This window comes from Epinephelus lanceolatus, chromosome 23 (genome assembly GCF_041903045.1).
Source record: "Epinephelus lanceolatus isolate andai-2023 chromosome 23, ASM4190304v1, whole genome shotgun sequence".
NCBI classification, from domain to species: Eukaryota; Metazoa; Chordata; class Actinopteri; order Perciformes; family Serranidae; genus Epinephelus; species Epinephelus lanceolatus.
The window spans coordinates 12,478,302-12,496,568 of NC_135756.1; the positions used below are offsets into that span (position 1 = coordinate 12,478,302).

The window sequence follows — 18,267 nt, forward strand, 5'->3', positions numbered from 1 at the left end:
CTAAATTTCTTTTTCTTTAAAAAAAAAATAAAAAATCATTAGTGGCAAAGTGGTTGCATCAGTGACTTGTGAGTCCAATCAAACTGAAATCGGAGGATTAACAGAACAGATGCTGATGAGATGGCACCTCAGCTCAGCTTTTGACAGCTGGCTTACTGAAACAGACAAAGCTCGAGGGTACCCAGAGATATTGATTGAGGCTAAATAAGGACAAGCCTGTTGTGTCTCTGTTCACTCAGTAAAGACACTTTTGAATCTGAGAAACTGTTCACGGAGTAAAAATAGAAAGATCTGGGTCAATATCTATATTGCTGTTTTGTTTGCAGCATGACGACTTGGTGTGAATTACTCTGGGCTGCTGGGCGTGTGTACGCGGTCAGGATGAGCCTTTTCACACCTGCCACCTCCCTCTTGGATATCATGGCACTGTGACAGATTGTCTCATCGCCGTTTGGAAAGTGTGTCTGCATGGCCCTGTAAGTGTGTGTATATGTGTGTGTGTGTGTGTGTGTGTGTGTGAAGGCCAGGTGTGAGACAGGTACAGCATTTCTTGGCAGGACCCGGAGCAAAAGGGAGGAGGACTGATGGGAATCAGTGTAGGATGTAACAGCCTCTCTCAGAGGGCTGGACCACACCACTTCATCACACCCTGACACACTCACACTCACACTCACACACTCTCACACACAGACACACACACACACGGAAACACACACTTATCTGCTCATAGGCATGTAAGCTTACAATTTTACAACCGAATGCACCGATACAAGTCCATGTGTTGTGTTTTTTATTATGTAAAGTGAAAATCTGTGATAAGAAGCATAAGAAATGTTTAATTAAACACTCTACACAGGTACATTCACGCAACAGGGGATTAGACAAGCACATATACCCCCACACAATAGCCCGCTGCTTTTAATTACACTCACACCATTCACCCGACCATACAGAGGGGGAAGGAGCGATAAAACGAAGAGCGGCAGAGACGGGGGGGGGGGGGGGGAAGGCGCTTGAGAGATGATTAAGGCAGGAGAACTGACAGAGACGAGTAAAAAACCACAGGGACAAACAAGAAAACATCACATCTACACAGGGAGCAAAAGAGACAAATACAAAAGAGGCAAACAATAAGGATTCCACACGCTACACGCCTCACGTTGCATCATATCAACCCATCAACTAAGAGAGAACCATGGGAGACATCACCCGTTGTCACTTCTCCTGCTCTTATGCGACCAATAACAACATCACCCAGTGCTGCAGTGGCAGCAGCAGCACACTGAGTCATTCTGTAGACAGGCTTCTGATGTTTAGAGCCACGATCAGAGAGGATCTGATAGCTGAAAACTCCACTGAATCACATCACGATAACAAAAACATGCCTTCTCTGCTCTGTTCTGCTTGGTTTTATTTATATTTCCAACAGATCTCTTTAGGAATAATGTCACAGCAACATATACTATGGTTAGTATTTGTGTAAGGAGCTTTCAGAAAACTAGTGCCTCTCCTGAATGGTGTGTATTTCAGGAAAAAGAGACAATTTCAGTGGATCTAGATTATAATCAATGAAATAATCATTGTAGTAATTACAAATTATGCTTTAAGGGCTTTCTTTTTAAGTTAACACATAATCCAAATTAATCTTATCTTGCTGGTATTTACAAACAGTCTTCAAATTATAATTTGTTTTTTCTTCTGCATATGCAAAACAATTCACTAAAGCACAGAGCTGTGTGTTATTTTTCATTTGTGCCGTCTAATAAAGTTAGGCCTAAATCCTCTTAAAGACATCAAACCGACATCAAAGAACTAATGGCAATGAAGGCCGACTGTTGCGTCGCCTCATGTTGCTTGTGTCTTGGCCAAAATGTTGCACTTGAACATACCGCAAAGACTAAAGCCAACAGCCAACTAGCACATACATTCTGTAGAGAAGCTAACGCTCCACACCAGCAGGCAGCAATAATCTGTGTTCGTCATTAAAAATAGGAAATTGGAAGACTGACAAACAGATTCAAGATGCCAGTTAGCCAGTTAGCACATTAACAACACAGCCCAAGTTGAAAAGCAAATTATTTTTACAATGCGCCAGTGAAGAACACAAACAGTTACAAGCAATTTCTGCTAAGGAGCTCAATCTTAAAATAACAAGCACACCCTCTTGACTTTGGCAGTTTGTTTACTTTCCTCACTTCCATCTCTCTTCTTGTCCACTGAGTTCAACTGCCGATGAGAGCGATCTACCTCACTAACAAGCTCAGCCGTCTCCGAAGCCAATTCAACGTGCTGAATCGGACGCAAAAAAAAGCCGACAAGGGCCTAGTGCCAGTGGGACATGCCACCAAAACTAGGGCAACAGGCGGCCAACTGATGGCCCAACATTGACTGACGGCTGACCTTGAACACAGCAACTCCCAAACCATAGAGAAACAACACAATGCGTCATTCTCTGATAACCACACCCACCAGAGGGAAAAACAATTGGCGCCACAATCCACAACAAAGAGCTGAAACGCTAACAAAATGCCCGTAGCTAGCCAAAAACATTTTATATTAGCAACCTATGTCAACCAGAGAGAATATTGGCAATCTCCAGATTGCCTGCCTATATCTTGCACATTACCAACACAACCTGACATTGAAAGAACAAATAATATTAACTGTGCAATAGCAAACAATATTACAAACAATTACGAACTGATTCTGCTGAAGAGCTCAGTCAAATAGGGTGGCTGTGGCTTAGCAGCAGAGCGGGTTATCCACTAATTGGAAGATCAGTGATTTGATCCCCCCCCTTGATTTCGTATACTTGAGCAAGATACTGAACCCCAAATTGCTCCCGATGGCTGTTCCATTGGTGTGCGAGTGTGTTATAAACTGAGTAACAAATGGCACCATGTATGCTAGCCTCGGCTACCAGTGTATGAATGTGTGTGTGAATGGGTGAATGTGCTTCGCAGTGTAGAAAGCGCTTTGAGTGGTCGAAGACTAAAAACGCACTATACAAGTGCAAGTCCATTTCGAATTTACCAAATATCTTTACCTAATATAACAAGTTTGTTTCCATCTCACTCCCTCTTCACTTTCGCCATCTGTTTGCTTTTCTCACTTTTGTTTCTCTTATCGTGCACGAAGCTGAATGGCCAATCCGAGCGATTTCATTCAGCGATGAGCTACTGACGCCAATTCAACATGCTGAATCAGCTGGAAAAAAGCTGACGAGGGCCAACTATACCAAAGGTGCTGGACACATTCCCAAAACCAAAAGATTAGACATTTTTCACAGCAATTTTTATGTTGTACAACTAGAAGTTATTGTAAGTTGGGACAAAAGACTTCTGTAGTCTTGGAGGCAGAAGCACAACAATTTGAGGTCATGTTGTACATCTTTGTTTTAGTCATTAGTCTGTGCTCAGTGTGCTACTGAAGAGGCAGAATATGAAGTCAACAGCAGCTTTATTCATAAAATAAAGATATTTTCATGACCTCTTATTTTATCAAGTTATGTTGTGAAAATGGATTTCTAACCTAGTATCTGCTTTCTAAGAGCAAAAGAAGTTAGTACCGTTCAGCTGAGCTGTTGTTCGGCCTTTTCTAGTATTCAAGCCAAACTTCAATATCAATCAGTCTACATCTATGATCCAAACGCACATTTAATTCAATCCCACTGATCCTCCATAATGAAATCTCTCCCTTACACCAGCTGAGGATAAATACAAACCAAATACCCTTATGATGACGTCCAGATGATTGCCAAGCCTTTTTCCAAGACTGACAGAAAAATAATTACAACGTTCCATGACTTTTATTTTTTTTGTAGGCGTCAGTAAATATTTTATCTGAGCACACTGGTGTTCTTGCTTCATATTTACATGGAAATACCAGTCCCTTTTCATTCTTACAACTAAAGCTCAGAGACATGGAACAGCTAAGGGATGAGAGGATTTCTTAAAATCAACTTACTCTATAACAAGTCTGTTTAAAGTTCTGTGTCTGAGTGAAATTGCCAAGTTTTAGTTTCAAGACATTTGCTGATTGCAAAAACAGGCGAGCTTGGGGACTCGCATTGGCAATAATCATTAAAACAGATAGACAGTTAGATTAACATCATGATTCCTCACTCTGCGGGCTATATTATCTGTCATAGGAGATACACACAGTGTCATGGTAATTACAGTGACAGACAGGATGGCCTCTCATCGCTGTCCGGCCGACACACAGTACAATTAATCAATCAAAGCCTGCAACTCAGGGGAGTTCACCCTTTAAGACAGGCATAATAATCCATCACTGCTCCTCACATCCAACATGTTGATCCATCAAGTCAACACATCTTGCTGAAGACGAGAGAGAGGGAGCAGAAAAAAGTCTGTGAAATAGAGTAATGGAGTGATTCGTTAGCCCATTCCCAGAATAATTATAACTGTCATGATGATGTAATGGAGCTGATGAGTGCTACATTAGCCCATCATGCAGAGCAGCCCTGCCCGTGAAGTTTACGAATAAACAAACTAATGGGTATATTAGTGGACATTAACGGCTGTAATAGTTTGGTGTCCAGTTTGGTTTAAGTTTGGAGGGTAAAACAGGCACAAATCTATTAAAAAAAAATAGAATTATCTATACATCTGATCTATACAATCTGCGCAATTTCAAAATTAGCGTCACCAAATCAGTAACTGACCAAATGTCTCCCCTTCTGTTCCTGAGATATGACGTGGAGTCATGGCCAGAAACGTGTTTTATGCAGAGTATTATGATGTCACTGTGAAGCTGACCTTGGACCTTTTGTATATAAACTGTCATCACTTCATCATTATATCCCATTAGACATTTGTGCAACATTTTGTCATAATAAGTGCATGAATTCTGGTGTTATGACCAAAAACATGTTTTGAGAGGTCACACTGACCTTGACCTTTGACCTTCAACCACCAAATTCCAAGTCAAAATTCTAGTCTATTCTTCAGTCCAAGTTAACGTGTGGGCCAAATTTGAAGAAATTCCCATAAAGTGTTTTTGAGATATCCTTTTTTTTAAAGATTATTTTTTCGGGCTTTTTGCCTTTAATGTACAGGATAGAGTGAAATGGGGGAGAGAGAGAGCGGGGGCTGACATGCAGCAAATGGTTGCAAGCCGGAGTCAAACCTGTGATCACTGCGGCAAGGCATCGCCATTGTACATGGGGCGCCAGCACTATCCACTGCGCTACCGACACCCCGAGATATCATGTTCACAACAATGAGACTGATTCAAGGTCACACTGACCTTGACCTTTGACCACCAAAATCTAATCAGTTTATCCTTGAATCCAAGTACATATTTGTGCCATATGTAAAGAAATTCATGAGAATAAGATAGATGCAAGGTCACAGTGACCTTGACCATTGACCACTGACCCTTGACCACCAAAATCTAATCAGTTCATTGCTGAGTCCAAGTTGACAGTTGTGCCAAATTCCCTAGAGGCATTCTTGAGATATCACGTTCACAAGAATTAGATGGAGGGACGTACAGATACACAGATTTAAAGACGTTTGGACCAGCACAGAGGCGTCTAGTTGTGTCCAAATCTTGCAAGAGTGCGTTGCCAAAATAGAGACATGTCCCGAACAAAGTTAGTTTTTCCTGATTTGTTTGTCTGATGAAATGCCATTTCAGTGTCGGAATGTTTAGAAGGCTTGGGGCTTGTAAAAAATGGGTCCAATATTTACTTCAGTGACTACTGGGTGAAAGAAGCGGCCATAATCTGTGCTCATGTTCACCTCTCCCACTGGAATGAATAGACTCAGAAGCTACGCTGGTCTCCCAAAGGGGCAGAACAGTGGCAAAACCCACATGACACAGATACAGGAAATTAATCTAAAGTGGGTGAAGATTCTTAGTCATCTAGGTCATGGTAATCTTAAGTGCGGTATCGTAGGCAACTGGACTTTCTTGAGTTTCCTGAAGACGTTTCAGCGCTCATCCAAGAGGCTTCTTACATTCAGTTCAGAATGGCAGAGCCTTGGGGCGCCCAGTAGCTTGGTGGGTAGAGCGGGTGTCCCATGTATAAAAGCTATGTCCTTGCCACAGTGGCGGCGGGTTCAATTCCAGCCCATGATCCTTTGCGGCATGTCATCCCCTCTCTTTCCCTCTTTCACCCTTAACCTGTCCTGTCCAATAAAGGCAAAGCCAAAAAGATAATCTTAAAAAAACAAAAGACCTGAGGAAGCTTCTTGGATGAGAGGTGAAACGTCTTCAAGTAGCTCAAGCAAGTCCAGTTGCCTACGATATAGCACTTAGAATCTAAAGTGGGCCGTCTCGATTTATCAATGGTCTCTATAAGGGTTCCAGGTGGAAGCTTTATTAAGAGAAAACAATGGATTTCTTTAGCTCCCGGTAGAACCTATTTGAAAAGGGCCAAAAAGGATTCTCCTGTGTTTCTAGTTAAGGCCAAAACACACCGGCGGCGTACAACGCGCGTCAAAACAGCCGCCCCCATTATTTTCTATTTACAAACCCACACCGGCGGCAGCTTGACGCGCGTCGAAGTGCCGTGCCGCAGCACTTTACTCTATTGTCCTATTTTTCCAGCGTCGCCGCCCTTGACAAAGCGCTATTTTGTACTTCCCAGTCTAGCGGACTGGAGTGTGCAATAGAAATCTGGTTGACGCCCCACAGCGTGACGATTATTGTGTGTGTTGGAGGCGGCACTTGACTCACATCAATGACGCCGCCGTCATATGACGCCGCCGGTGTGTTTTGGCCTTTAGAACCTTTATTTCTAAGAGTGTAAGCTATGCTAACTGCCCGCTGACTTGAGCTTTATATTTAGCGTATAGACATGAGAGTGATAATCTCACTCTCAACAAGAGAACAAACAGAATATTTCCCCAAAAGGTGGAACCGTCTCTTGAGCTCAGCAGAAATACTGACTTCATCTATGCCGAGATATAACAGATAAACACAAATTGATGGACATGAGTTATTATTGTAATATTTTCGGACAACCCTATTAGTAGACAATCAAAAATCTGGGAACCAGCCAAAAGTGGCCCCTTTTATCGACATCCTCAGCCAGCTTGTTAGCCTCACATTGATTAAAGTCCGACCTTAAGCTCCTTTTTTGTTAGAAATGCAGTAAATTCAGACCTTTAAGTCTCTATCCTCACATATGATGTCATGCTACTGTGTCTGGTGTTCTTTCAAGCACCTCATTTTTCTTTTTAATAGCCCGCTGAGGGCTTTGTGATATGTCTGCCTTGAGAAACAATTATGTGTCTGACAGCTGAGAGTTCTCTGAAAATCAGAATCTGAATGCTATCAAATACATAAAAAGAGAAGGTATTAAGTAAAAGAAACACATGAAGCCCTCATTAACTTTGAGCTCATTTCCAGGCTTTATGATCTTGTCAACAGGAATCGGCTGCAGACGAGATTATGATGTGTTTTTGGCCATCTGTCTATAAAAAGCCTGAAGCGCTGCCTTCAACAGTAACATCTCTGTCGACCCACACAGGCAGGTATAAACAAAGGCGCATGCACACACACACACACACACACACACACACACACACACACACAGCACGACCCCACACACAGTATCAGGAGTAATCTGAGATATAAAGCCTCATCGATCAGAACCGCTCTCCCTTGAGGATTACATCATTGCCCAGCAAATAGCCAATCAGAGCACAGCTGAGACTGTCCGCTCTGTGACCCCATCTCCTGTAAAAGTAAAGGCAATAACAAAGAGCTGCACACACATACACACATACACACACACACACACACACTATTCCGGTCACGTCACGAAGAGGCACTGATATCACTCCCTCAGGTATTGAGTGTTTTTATGTAAACCTGCACCACTGCAGTGCTCCTCTGCTTAACGTAACAATGGAGCGTGTTGGGGGCATTTCTGTTTTGTTTTTCACTGAGACACATCAAACGCATCTCAATCAACAACTCTCCGTCTCACAAACAAGGGTATATTGTTGAAAACAGCAAGAGGCATGCAGGGTGAATTATGCTGCAGAACTTTGTGGAGGTGACTTTATGTGTACAGTATATACACTCAAGTTTAAGCGTGGGCAGGAAGAGGCACGCAGTACATTTAGGTGCCAACTACCAGTCTGTTGCATAATGATAATGCATCGCTAACAATCTGATGCAGCAGAAACAATACAGTAAAATATAAAGAGGTCATTGCTTGCTGCCACATTGGGAGTAAACACACTACTTAAACTTCATTATTTAAAGATGGAGTGCAGAACTTTACACATGAACTGGTGTAGAGCTGCCGAAGCATGCCACAACAACAAGCCGCCACTTGTTTTTTTCGTAGTGAGGAAACAGAACATTTACATTAGTTTGAGGAAACATAGCTGTGTCTCAGTTCAGGGGCTGCAGCCTTTGAAGGACGCAGCCTTCGCGGTTGACGTCGGCCACGTCCTTTGAAGAACGCATCAGCCAAACTGAACGGTCTACGAAATGGGACGGTCTGGTCTGCGGAGGATTTCCTGGCTGCATGACTGTTACCTAGCATCCAGCTGAACTTGATGATTACTAGAGTAAGCTAGTAAGTTAGATCACCCTAAATCATAGACCCAGAGATTGCTATTATATATATATTTTTTTTTTATCTAATACTTGAAGAGATGATTCACTGCCGGAGACACCGTTGTTTGATATAATTCAGGCTGATGGAGGATTGTTTTCAGGTAAACTTATTAAATTAAGATTGCTTAAGCCGTGTGCTTTTAGCTAATAGTAATGTTAGTAACAGTTAACCTTTAGCTAGTTAACAACTTTTCTTTAACTTCTTGGGATAGGCTGGGCCACGAAGGATTCATCCGTTCATCCATCCTCCAAATTCTAGGAAAGAAGGCCGCATTTGAAGGAGCCTTCGAAATGGGACAGCCTTGGTCGCGCTGATGTGACGCAATCAGTCTTCAAATGCAGCCTTCGAAGGCTGCAGCCCCTGAATTGAGACACAGCTTACGTCAATCTGAATGTATAGTTTGTGTTGACATACCTTGATGTAGCCGCCAGTGGAGACCAGGAGAGAGTTGTCTGGGGAGAAGTGCAGGTCGGTCACCCAGCCTCCGTGGAGTGAGTCCATGCCGTCTTTGCCATTACGGGAATAAATCCTCAGCGATGAGCCGTCCTTTACGTTCCAGAGCTGTGATGGACAAACGTACATTATGACCAACCAGGCCTGACACGATAACTTCTGTTGGACGATATATGTCCCAGAAATAATTATGATTCAACAATATTAATCTAATTCTAACAATACTAACAGTGTTCTTGCTTTGGTTATTTTACAGACATGATTATCTACATATTACTGTGTTAATGTGATTGCTTCTATATACTTGTATCCTTCTAGCCCACTGAATGTGAACTCAGGGCATTGCTGTAAAAGAGCTTAATGCTCAGTCAGTTTCCCTGAATAAACAATGGATTGATTGACTGATAATTTTTTAATTTATTTATTTTTTTAAAGATTTTTTCTTGGCTTTTTGCCTTTATTGGATGGGATAATTTGGATGTGAGAGGAAGAGAGAGGGAAAAAATTAAATGCAGCTAGAGGCCACAAGCTGGAATTGAACCTGCAGCCGCTGTGGCAAAGATGTTGCCTTCATATATGGTACGCCTGCTCTATCCACATTATTACACTAACTTTACCACCAGTTTAGCCACTGATGTAATGATAATACGATAGTACAATAACGCAAGTACACCACGTCAAAGAGCAATGAACTTTTAATTTTTACGAATATTCTGACATTGGAATCTGAATGTGAAAAATATATTAAAATATCCTACATAAGGCATGTTTCCAGACAGTTTGATCCTGCCTAGGGACGAGAAAACGATGGTTGACTTGCTATCATGAAGTCGACTCTTCCATGCTCATATCAGCCTGTATCAGCAGCTGGAGTTTGCACAGTTGCCATTAGTTGTTATCACATGACCTAAATATGGCTTTTTGATCATGTGATAACAGGTGGTATCTGACCTCTGTCTCTGTTCAAGGATGGTCTCTGGCATCAGATGTGACCAAAACCCCATGCTTCGATCACGTGGTGATAACAACCAAACGCCATCTGTTTATGAAGGTCATACTATCTTTTTTCCTCAAACTGGTGTTTCTAAAGGTCAAGAGGAACCTTGAAGCTAAGTAAAACAGACAATAAAGAGAATCTGTGGTGTGGTGTACAGTGTGAATCTACCCATAATGCACTGCATAAATAATGAAATGGCAGTTAGGGATTCTATCACCAATGGTGCAGCACATCATGTCGATTGCAGCTGTTATGCAACTGTTCACATGCCATGTCCATTTGACAATGACACATCACACGTACAGCTATATTTAACACTTGGCATGCTTTTGTGCGGAATGACTCACATTTGTTTCCATAGAAACAGGGGTGAGATTTCAGTGTGGTTTATGTAATTGGATCTGATGGATTCGTCCATTTCTGGATAATGGAGTAGTTCAGCTCAGAGGCCACCAGAGGGCATTAACCCCTTGTTGACTGCATGCTGAGCGGCGCTGAATCCACGTCTTCCTCTCTTCTCCTCACACACTCTAACTTTCATTTACTTTGCGTGTGTGTGTGTGTGTTTGTATACAAGCAGCGCTGCAGATTCCAAAGCCTTGGGGAACCAATTTGGCAGCCTGAGTCCTCTCCTTCACCTCCTACTGTCAGACATCTCCTCCCCTTCCTGCTCTCTTCATCCCAACTTCCTCACACAACCTGCACCTCCTCCAACTCCCGCTCCCTCGTCTGAGAAGGAGCCCTGCCTCCTTCCTTTCATCTCGCGCCTTCTCTGTGCACTGCAGCAATCATGATGTATTAGTAAGCACTTTATCTAAATGAGTGATGAGATGTAATTATGGGCTGATCTCTGGAATAAATGTTGACTGCTCTAATTGCATTTTTTGTATGTTGGATGGAAATTACATGGTTTCATACTAGTAACATTAAGTCATTTGGTGTGTGTGTGTGTGAGTGGACACACAGATGTATCCTGATGCAGGAGGCTCAGTGGGGAGTCTGTCCTCACCTGTAATCTGCTGCCTCTGTACTTTCTTCCAAATTACCTCCATCAACACCTCTACTCTTCCTTTAGTTACCTCACCGTCCTCATAACTCTTAAAATGTTCTACTTCCCATTTTCTCCACATCACCTTTTTGCATTAAGGCACTGTGCTGAGAGGCCTAATGAGCCTGGACTCCTAGATCAGCAACCAGTGGGATGAAATGCAAAGTTTAAAGGAATACTTCAAACCCCAAGTGATCACTGGTTTATGAATTACTCTGCTTGTGTAATGCTTAATTTTGTGAAGAAAACTTTGTCTCCAGTGAATGAAGAATCCACAAATGGAGAAAATGGTTGATCAATTGAAACGATCGGTGGCCACGTTAAACAACAGCAAAACTATATGAAAAAAAAAAAATCTTACAAACTCTCACACAACTTGTGCAGTATAATCAAAGTTTCCTTTATCCAATAGGATGCTCAGTGCTCCACAAACAGACATCCCTTTCCACTGGTGACCTGAACTAAAGGTGAGACTTCGGTGTAGAAAGTTTCTTTTTTCAGACAATGAGTTTTTAAGGAGATGTAGTTTACCTTGACATGTTTCGACTGTCACTGCAGTCTTCTTCAGAAGCGTCATCTGGTGTGCGTCATGACGTGTCTTTATCAGCTGGTAGTATCCCGGAGGCGTGACCAGCCTGGCAAATCGGATTGCCAGGCTGGTCACGCCCTCCGCCGCCCAGTGTTCTTTGGAGGAGAGAGTCCCAGGTGTGTGACGGCATGAAAGCCCCCTCATCCCGGTTGATGGTGTTCCTGGCCCTCCTCCTGATCTCTATAGCCTCCTTGATCCAATGTTTGAACTTGTTGCTTTCCAATCCGATGACACCTGGGACTCTCTCCTCCAAAGAACACAGGGTGGCAGGGGGCGTGACCAGCCTGGCAATCCGATTTGCCAGGCTGGTCACGCCTCCAGGATACTACCAGCTGATAAAGACACGTCATGACGCATGTCAGATGACGCTTCTGAAGAAGACTGCAGTGACAGTCGAAACATGTCAAGGTAAACTACATCTCCTTAAAAACTCATTGTCTGAAAAAAAGAAACTTTCTGCACTGAATCTAATTTGAGTAGACAAAATGAACCTATTTACACTATTAAGGTGAGACTGAATTCATAGATCAGCGACCAATAGGATGAAGTGCAAAAGTTAAGAAAACTCAATGTTTTGGATACGCACCCGAATCTCTCCGTTGTCATCTCCTGTTGCGAGGCGTTGGCTGTCCCAGGAGAACCGGCAGCTTCGGACACAGTCTTGGTGGCCGCTCAGTGTGTGAACACACTGCCAGGACTCACAGTGCCACAACTACAAACAGAAAGTAACACTTTAAGAAGACTGAAAAGCAGAAATCGGTACCTCAATTGTGCATGAAATATTAAAAATGACCATCAAAAACAGAAATGTTCACATTCTGACTTGATTATAGAAAAAAATGTGCATGTACTGGATACATTTACTTCATTTGCACATTGAGGTATAACTAAAATAACCCTTACTTATTCAAGAGTTACCCATTTAGAAGAAGACTGAGCGACCCTTTCCTGTAACACAGGTGAGAGTGTGATACACTGCAGATGAAATGTAATTATAAAAACAAACACAGCAGTGTTTACTTGGGAATAGCAGGTAATAACAATATGTTTTATTTCTGTAGCTCAAACGAGTCATCATCTGTTAATAGGTCTTATGAGGACAAATAATCGGGTGAAATGCAGAGTAGTTACAGCGCTGCACCAGAATGATGAAACCGTTAATGAGCGCTCTCTCTCTCTCACTCTGCTGCTGTATTTATTTTTCTCACTTTATTTGGCTTTCCCTCTCTTTACTTTCTGCCTCTCATCCATTGTTCTCTCTCTATTCCGCCCTTCCTCCTCTTCCCCTCTCTGTGTTTCTTCCATACCCCGGTCACATCCTGCGCTGCATAGAAATAACACAGCTCATAATTAGACACTTCATTTGGCAGCCGGCTAACTATGTCTGCACACAAAGTCCCATTCATCTGAAGGTCAGTAGAATAAGAGAGAAAGAGGGGAAAGAGAGAAAGAGTTGGAGGAAAAGGACGAGCAGAAAAGAGAAGGCTCCATCTTATTGTGCCGCTCAACAAAGACGGCTGAGCCTTTTGGTTTGACCTCTCGATACATGGAGACTGGAGACTTTATGTTTGTATGTGTTTCGAGCCACCAAAGCCCCTACTCGGTCTGGAGAGCAAGGACTATGTGACTGGCTGCTAACCAGCCCCACAGCACACACACACCTCAATTATCATCTTTGCCAAATCCATAAAACACACATTCTCCCTCACTACCATCCATTGACAGAAGCCAGGTTGGCCGGCGACCCAGCGGCTGTTCGCTACAGTAAGTGTTGACCAAATCCAAATTCCCGTGTGAAACTCGGTGGCACTGGCTCGACGTCAACTGCTTTAACAAACTCCTGAGAGAGCGGCTCTGGGTTGTTTCTATTACTGGACATTCAGGAACTGAAGTTGTAGTCGGTGGTTGAATACTGGACAGAGAAGTATAAATCTAACGCCGAACCACAGCCGTTTTTATGATCCAAGAAAATGACATTGAGAGGCAGCCAGTGTCAAAGAGCGTACAGTCTCTGCACAGTTCAGCGTGTACCGTGTGCTCCGGAGTCTCTTTTTCTGTGGATGATGAGTAGGAAAAGTGATGATTTAAGAGCTGCTTGGGGAAAGGTTAAAAAACACATCTCCGGCCCACTGAGTCAGTCAAAGTCAGGCCAAAGTCAAGCGCAGCAGTGTTGGTAACCTGGCAAAAACTGCATCCAGACATGGAGTTGGGTCTGTTGCAGGCCAGCCAGGCTGCCAGGCCGGTGGGTCGGCAGGTCCGCGAGCTGCAGTCAGACTCAATGATCACTGGACACGGGTGTAGGAGGACAGGCTGACTCGGGGGCCATCTGCTGCATGCTAAACTCTAAGGTCCCTCGCCTCCCTACTGGAAAGAACTTAGCCTCAGATATCACCCGCAGCAACGCGTCCGCGTTTATGTGCTGTAAGTAATGAGTTTGGAAGGCGGTCTGGGGGAAGACGCTGATGTGTAATAGGTCACGTTGTTACTGGCAGCACAAACAGATATGTCTCATCCTGTGTGTGTGTGTGTGTGTGTGTGTGTGTGTAAGTGTTGAACCTTAGCAGTCTTGTCAGCAGAGGTGGTGGCGAAGAGGCATCCGTCTGGCGAGACATGACAGGACAGGATGGCTCCCCGATGAGCCTCGATGTCCTGCAGCTTCTCTCCACTTTCTAGGTTCCACATCTTGTCGTAAGCAGAAAAAAGACAGAGATTATATTTGATTTCATGCTGCTGTTTAAAGGGCACTTTCCCTATTTTCAACAAGCTTTGTATCAAAACAGTGTGAGCGGTATGTGTAAATGAATTGTGGTAAAGTTCCCCCATCTAACCTCCTCACTCCCGGCAAAAATTCACCAGATGACATAATTTACGTTTGACTGTCGGGCTCTTGCTCAAACTACAGGCTGTACTTCTGCATTTTTGTATGGCGTGCCACTAATGCAGACACAAAGAGTATGACACGGATTAAGAGACAGACCTGCCCCTCCCTGTCTCTCTCTAACTCTGACCAAAATACAATCAAAAGGTAAAGCTAGGCAGTGCTGATCATATATACATATATATATATATATATATATATATATATATATATCAAGATTATGTGACTGTTTTCCCTATTTTTCACCTACAATGTTTTTAGAAACATATATTAGTGCTGTGTTTAGGTGTAATAGTGAGTTTGTGAACAGGAAGTGGGTGCCATACTGTTTTCCTGGAGGCCAAAAAAAAAAACCCAGATCAAATGGTAAAACTGATCAAATATAAACCAAAAGTCTGTTACTGAGTTGTCTATTTAAATGTCTTTCTAGCTTATTGTCAAACTGTAATACACAGGGGTGTAACGATCCGTTGTTCTGACCAATGATCCAGTGTCATCAACGTAAAGTGAAAACATCAATCTATATCGTCATCTTCAGGATAAACTTTTATTTTGAAAGTCTGTGTCACCGTCAGACAGCAACAGGCGGATGGCAAGCAGCCAAGTGAAAGCCAAAGAGGATGACATTATTAACTCAGGAATAAATCAGCAGCGTGGATATATTTTGGATTTTGGAGAAAATACTGGTCAACAGACAAAGAACACAAAAAAATGGGCATTTCACTTTGTTAACTTCTCACTACAGCAACATTAGCTGCTCTGTTTCAAAAATGTTGGGCTGAAAAAATGTACATGTGGTCTGAAATTCAACCAAGCTGTTCTGTCAGGAGATGCAGTGACTCGAACCAACGGTGAGTAAGAAAAATAATAACGTTTCATGTGATGTATGAGGACAAAAAGTCAGCTAGCTTCTTCTGTAATTGATTGTGTTAAATGGGCAGATAATATCGCCTCATATCGATCACAGGCCCCTACATCGCATCGAATCAAAATCGTATCGTGGCAGACTTTGTTATATCGGCAAATATCGTATAATTTTCCAAAGAATCGATATATCGTATTGTGATGAAAACAGTGATTTACACCCCTAGTAACATGAGATCATTTGTTATCAGCTGGTCACATTGTTTCAAATGGACGTGTTCGCATTATGTCACCCACTAGCGGGCTCATTTATCTTTCTACTCACAGACATCCTAGCCATCTTTCCAGCAGTAAAATACTTCTCTAACTGTGAGTGAGTGTCTATGTGTGTGAGTGTGAGCTCTACCTTGACCGTGCCGTCGTAGGACCAGGACAGCAGTCTTGTGTCGGCTGGTGAGTCGGAGAGAAGCCAGAAGCATCTGACCTGTTCTTTGTGACCCTGCAGTACTTTACACTCCCCAGACTGCCACCTCCACACCTACAGAGGCAACAGAGAGACAAACAGTGACCCTTCAGACACTGATGCTTTTAACTTCAGCCTGTCTCCAACATCCACCCTCACGGACTTTGAAACACACGTCTGGTAAGTCCCAGTGAGTGAAATCAGAAAGTGCTTGTGCTGTGCGTTTGCAACCTGCAGACTGTCTTAGGAGAATTACTCATAATCCATAGCATTCTAATAGGAGCTTCACACTCTGCTGGCCACCGAAATAACTCTGTATATAGAGGTAAAATGTGACGTGTGTGCTGTCTCATTCCTCGCAACATTTGCAGCTCTTGTTTCACCCTCTTTTGGCCACATTTAATATGAACGTTCAACTCTGTAACATCACATGTATGACAGAAAATGAGGAAAAGCATGATAAGTCCCCTTTAAAGTCCGTAGTGCCTAAAGCTTACGTTCGACATTGGGGCTGGAAAATGCTGAACACTGAATAACAAAAAATGTTTACGTAAGTTTGAAAAGATAAAAAAATCTCTCGTATATGGTTATTCTTAGGATTCATGACGAGTATTTGTTTTTATTGCACTGCTATTAAGGGAAATTCCGTGTATTTTTCCGCCTGGTCCTCTCATAATTGTGACTAGTTTCAAATTTCAAGCTCAGCCACGTTGGCATTTTCCAGATTTTTACAGCAGAGGTGGGAATGGACACAATTATAACAATAAAACTCAGCTTATTTTTCTTTTAAAGACCAACATTACTCACGAGGATCCATTAAAATGACAGGAAATAAAAGCAGGGGCAAACTTCTTAAATAAATGCAATAAAAAGGAAATGCACTCCAATAACAGGCCGTTTCTTTGATGGATCCTACATGGCTACTGCAGTCTGGAGCCAATCATTTGACAGGAGTTATGGAGGCTGCAGTGGAGCCTCTTTTACTGTGTAACATATACATTGATCTAATATTTCAGTGACTTTGAGAGCGCAGAAATTCAACTGTACAACATCACGAATTGTTCAGTAGATCAAAGCATTTTGTCCTATTTTTTGTCAATTTTTTAATTTTCATTTTGCTGATCACATCCCTGCTTGGGTGTGCTCTTTCTGTGCATCTGTCCAGAGTTAAGATTCTGGACCTGCACATCTGTCTGCAGATTGCTCGTGTTGTATCGGTGTACAGGCAGGTAAATGGGCAGAAAACAGGTGTCCAACTGAACTCAAAGATAGTGGCAGGACAGACAGAATCATCCAGATCATTGTGTCAATCATGCTCTTGCTTGCAATCCTGCACCTTTTCCCCCACTGAACCGAATCTGTCATGGGCCCAAAGGTTAGAATCCATCACCGGCTAACATCAGTGTCATCAGATCTCTTTACATTCGCTCTGCATTAACATCAAAATACACACGTCCATTTTCTGGCAAGCACATGTCAAATAGCATGAATTTGAATAGCTTCTGAATAAGCGGCGGATGGTCCACGAATAGCGATGGCATAGGCAGCAGCCTCATGAATACGGAACAACAAGGTGCTGCGTTATCGGGGAGGGAAGGAAGTGCTGCAGTGGACGGCTCTGTCAGCAAAAAGAAAAGATGAAGGAGGAGGAGATGAGAGGGGAGGAGAGGAAAGGGGAAATGAGCAACAGAGCATGAACGGTGGGGGTTGACAGACCATAACGGCATAAAGTACACACACACACAAACACAGATAGTCGCACACGGTCAACGCAAGAGCAGGAGGGAGATAAAGAGCTATGGAGAGCGGCGTAGCCGAAAGCAAAGAGAGGGGGAAAAGGAAGGAGAGGAGACAAAAGAGGGGGATGAAGTATGGAGAGGTGAAGAGGCAGACGGAGAAGCTGGTAGAGTGTAACAGGTAGAGGAAAGTGAAAGCACCACAGAGACCTGGAACACTGAGGATGAGCGATTCAGCAGAGTAGGCAGTTTTACTCAAGGTGAGGAATGGGGATGGGGATGAGGGAGAAGAATAATCGATAGCAGAGAAGAAAAATGGAAGCGGGTTGGAGGAAGAGGTGAAAGATCACGGCCATGAATTAGGCAAGAGAAGATGGTGAGGGTGGGGGTGAGGGAGAGGGTGATGAATGGGAGAAACCGGGAAAACCAAGCAGATAGAGAGGAAAGGAGCAAGTCGGGGTGGAGAGGAGTTTAGCCTACCCTGATGGTGGTGTCCTCCGAGGACGTGATAAGTGTTTGTCCATTCTGGCTGAAACGGCAGTGCAGCACTGTCTTGGTGTGTCCCAGCAGAGTGGCTAGGAGCTTCCCAGAGGGCACCTCCAACACCTGGGAGGAAGAAACAAACATTAGC

At 43.1% G+C, this 18,267-nt stretch overlaps 1 protein-coding gene across 1 annotated transcript in view; it reads right to left on the reverse strand.

Moving 5' to 3' along the window:
* Positions 1-18,267, reverse strand: part of apaf1 (apoptotic peptidase activating factor 1) — a 74,253-nt gene that overhangs the window by 22,181 nt on the left and 33,805 nt on the right. Inside the window, exons 22-26 of the mRNA XM_033614944.2 lie at positions 18,117-18,242; positions 15,844-15,975; positions 14,252-14,377; positions 12,282-12,407; positions 9,023-9,169 (exon numbers count right to left, since the gene is read on the reverse strand). Of these exons, the coding sequence (XP_033470835.2) occupies positions 9,023-9,169; positions 12,282-12,407; positions 14,252-14,377; positions 15,844-15,975; positions 18,117-18,242 (657 nt within the window). The remainder of the gene's footprint in view (positions 1-9,022; positions 9,170-12,281; positions 12,408-14,251; positions 14,378-15,843; positions 15,976-18,116; positions 18,243-18,267) is intronic.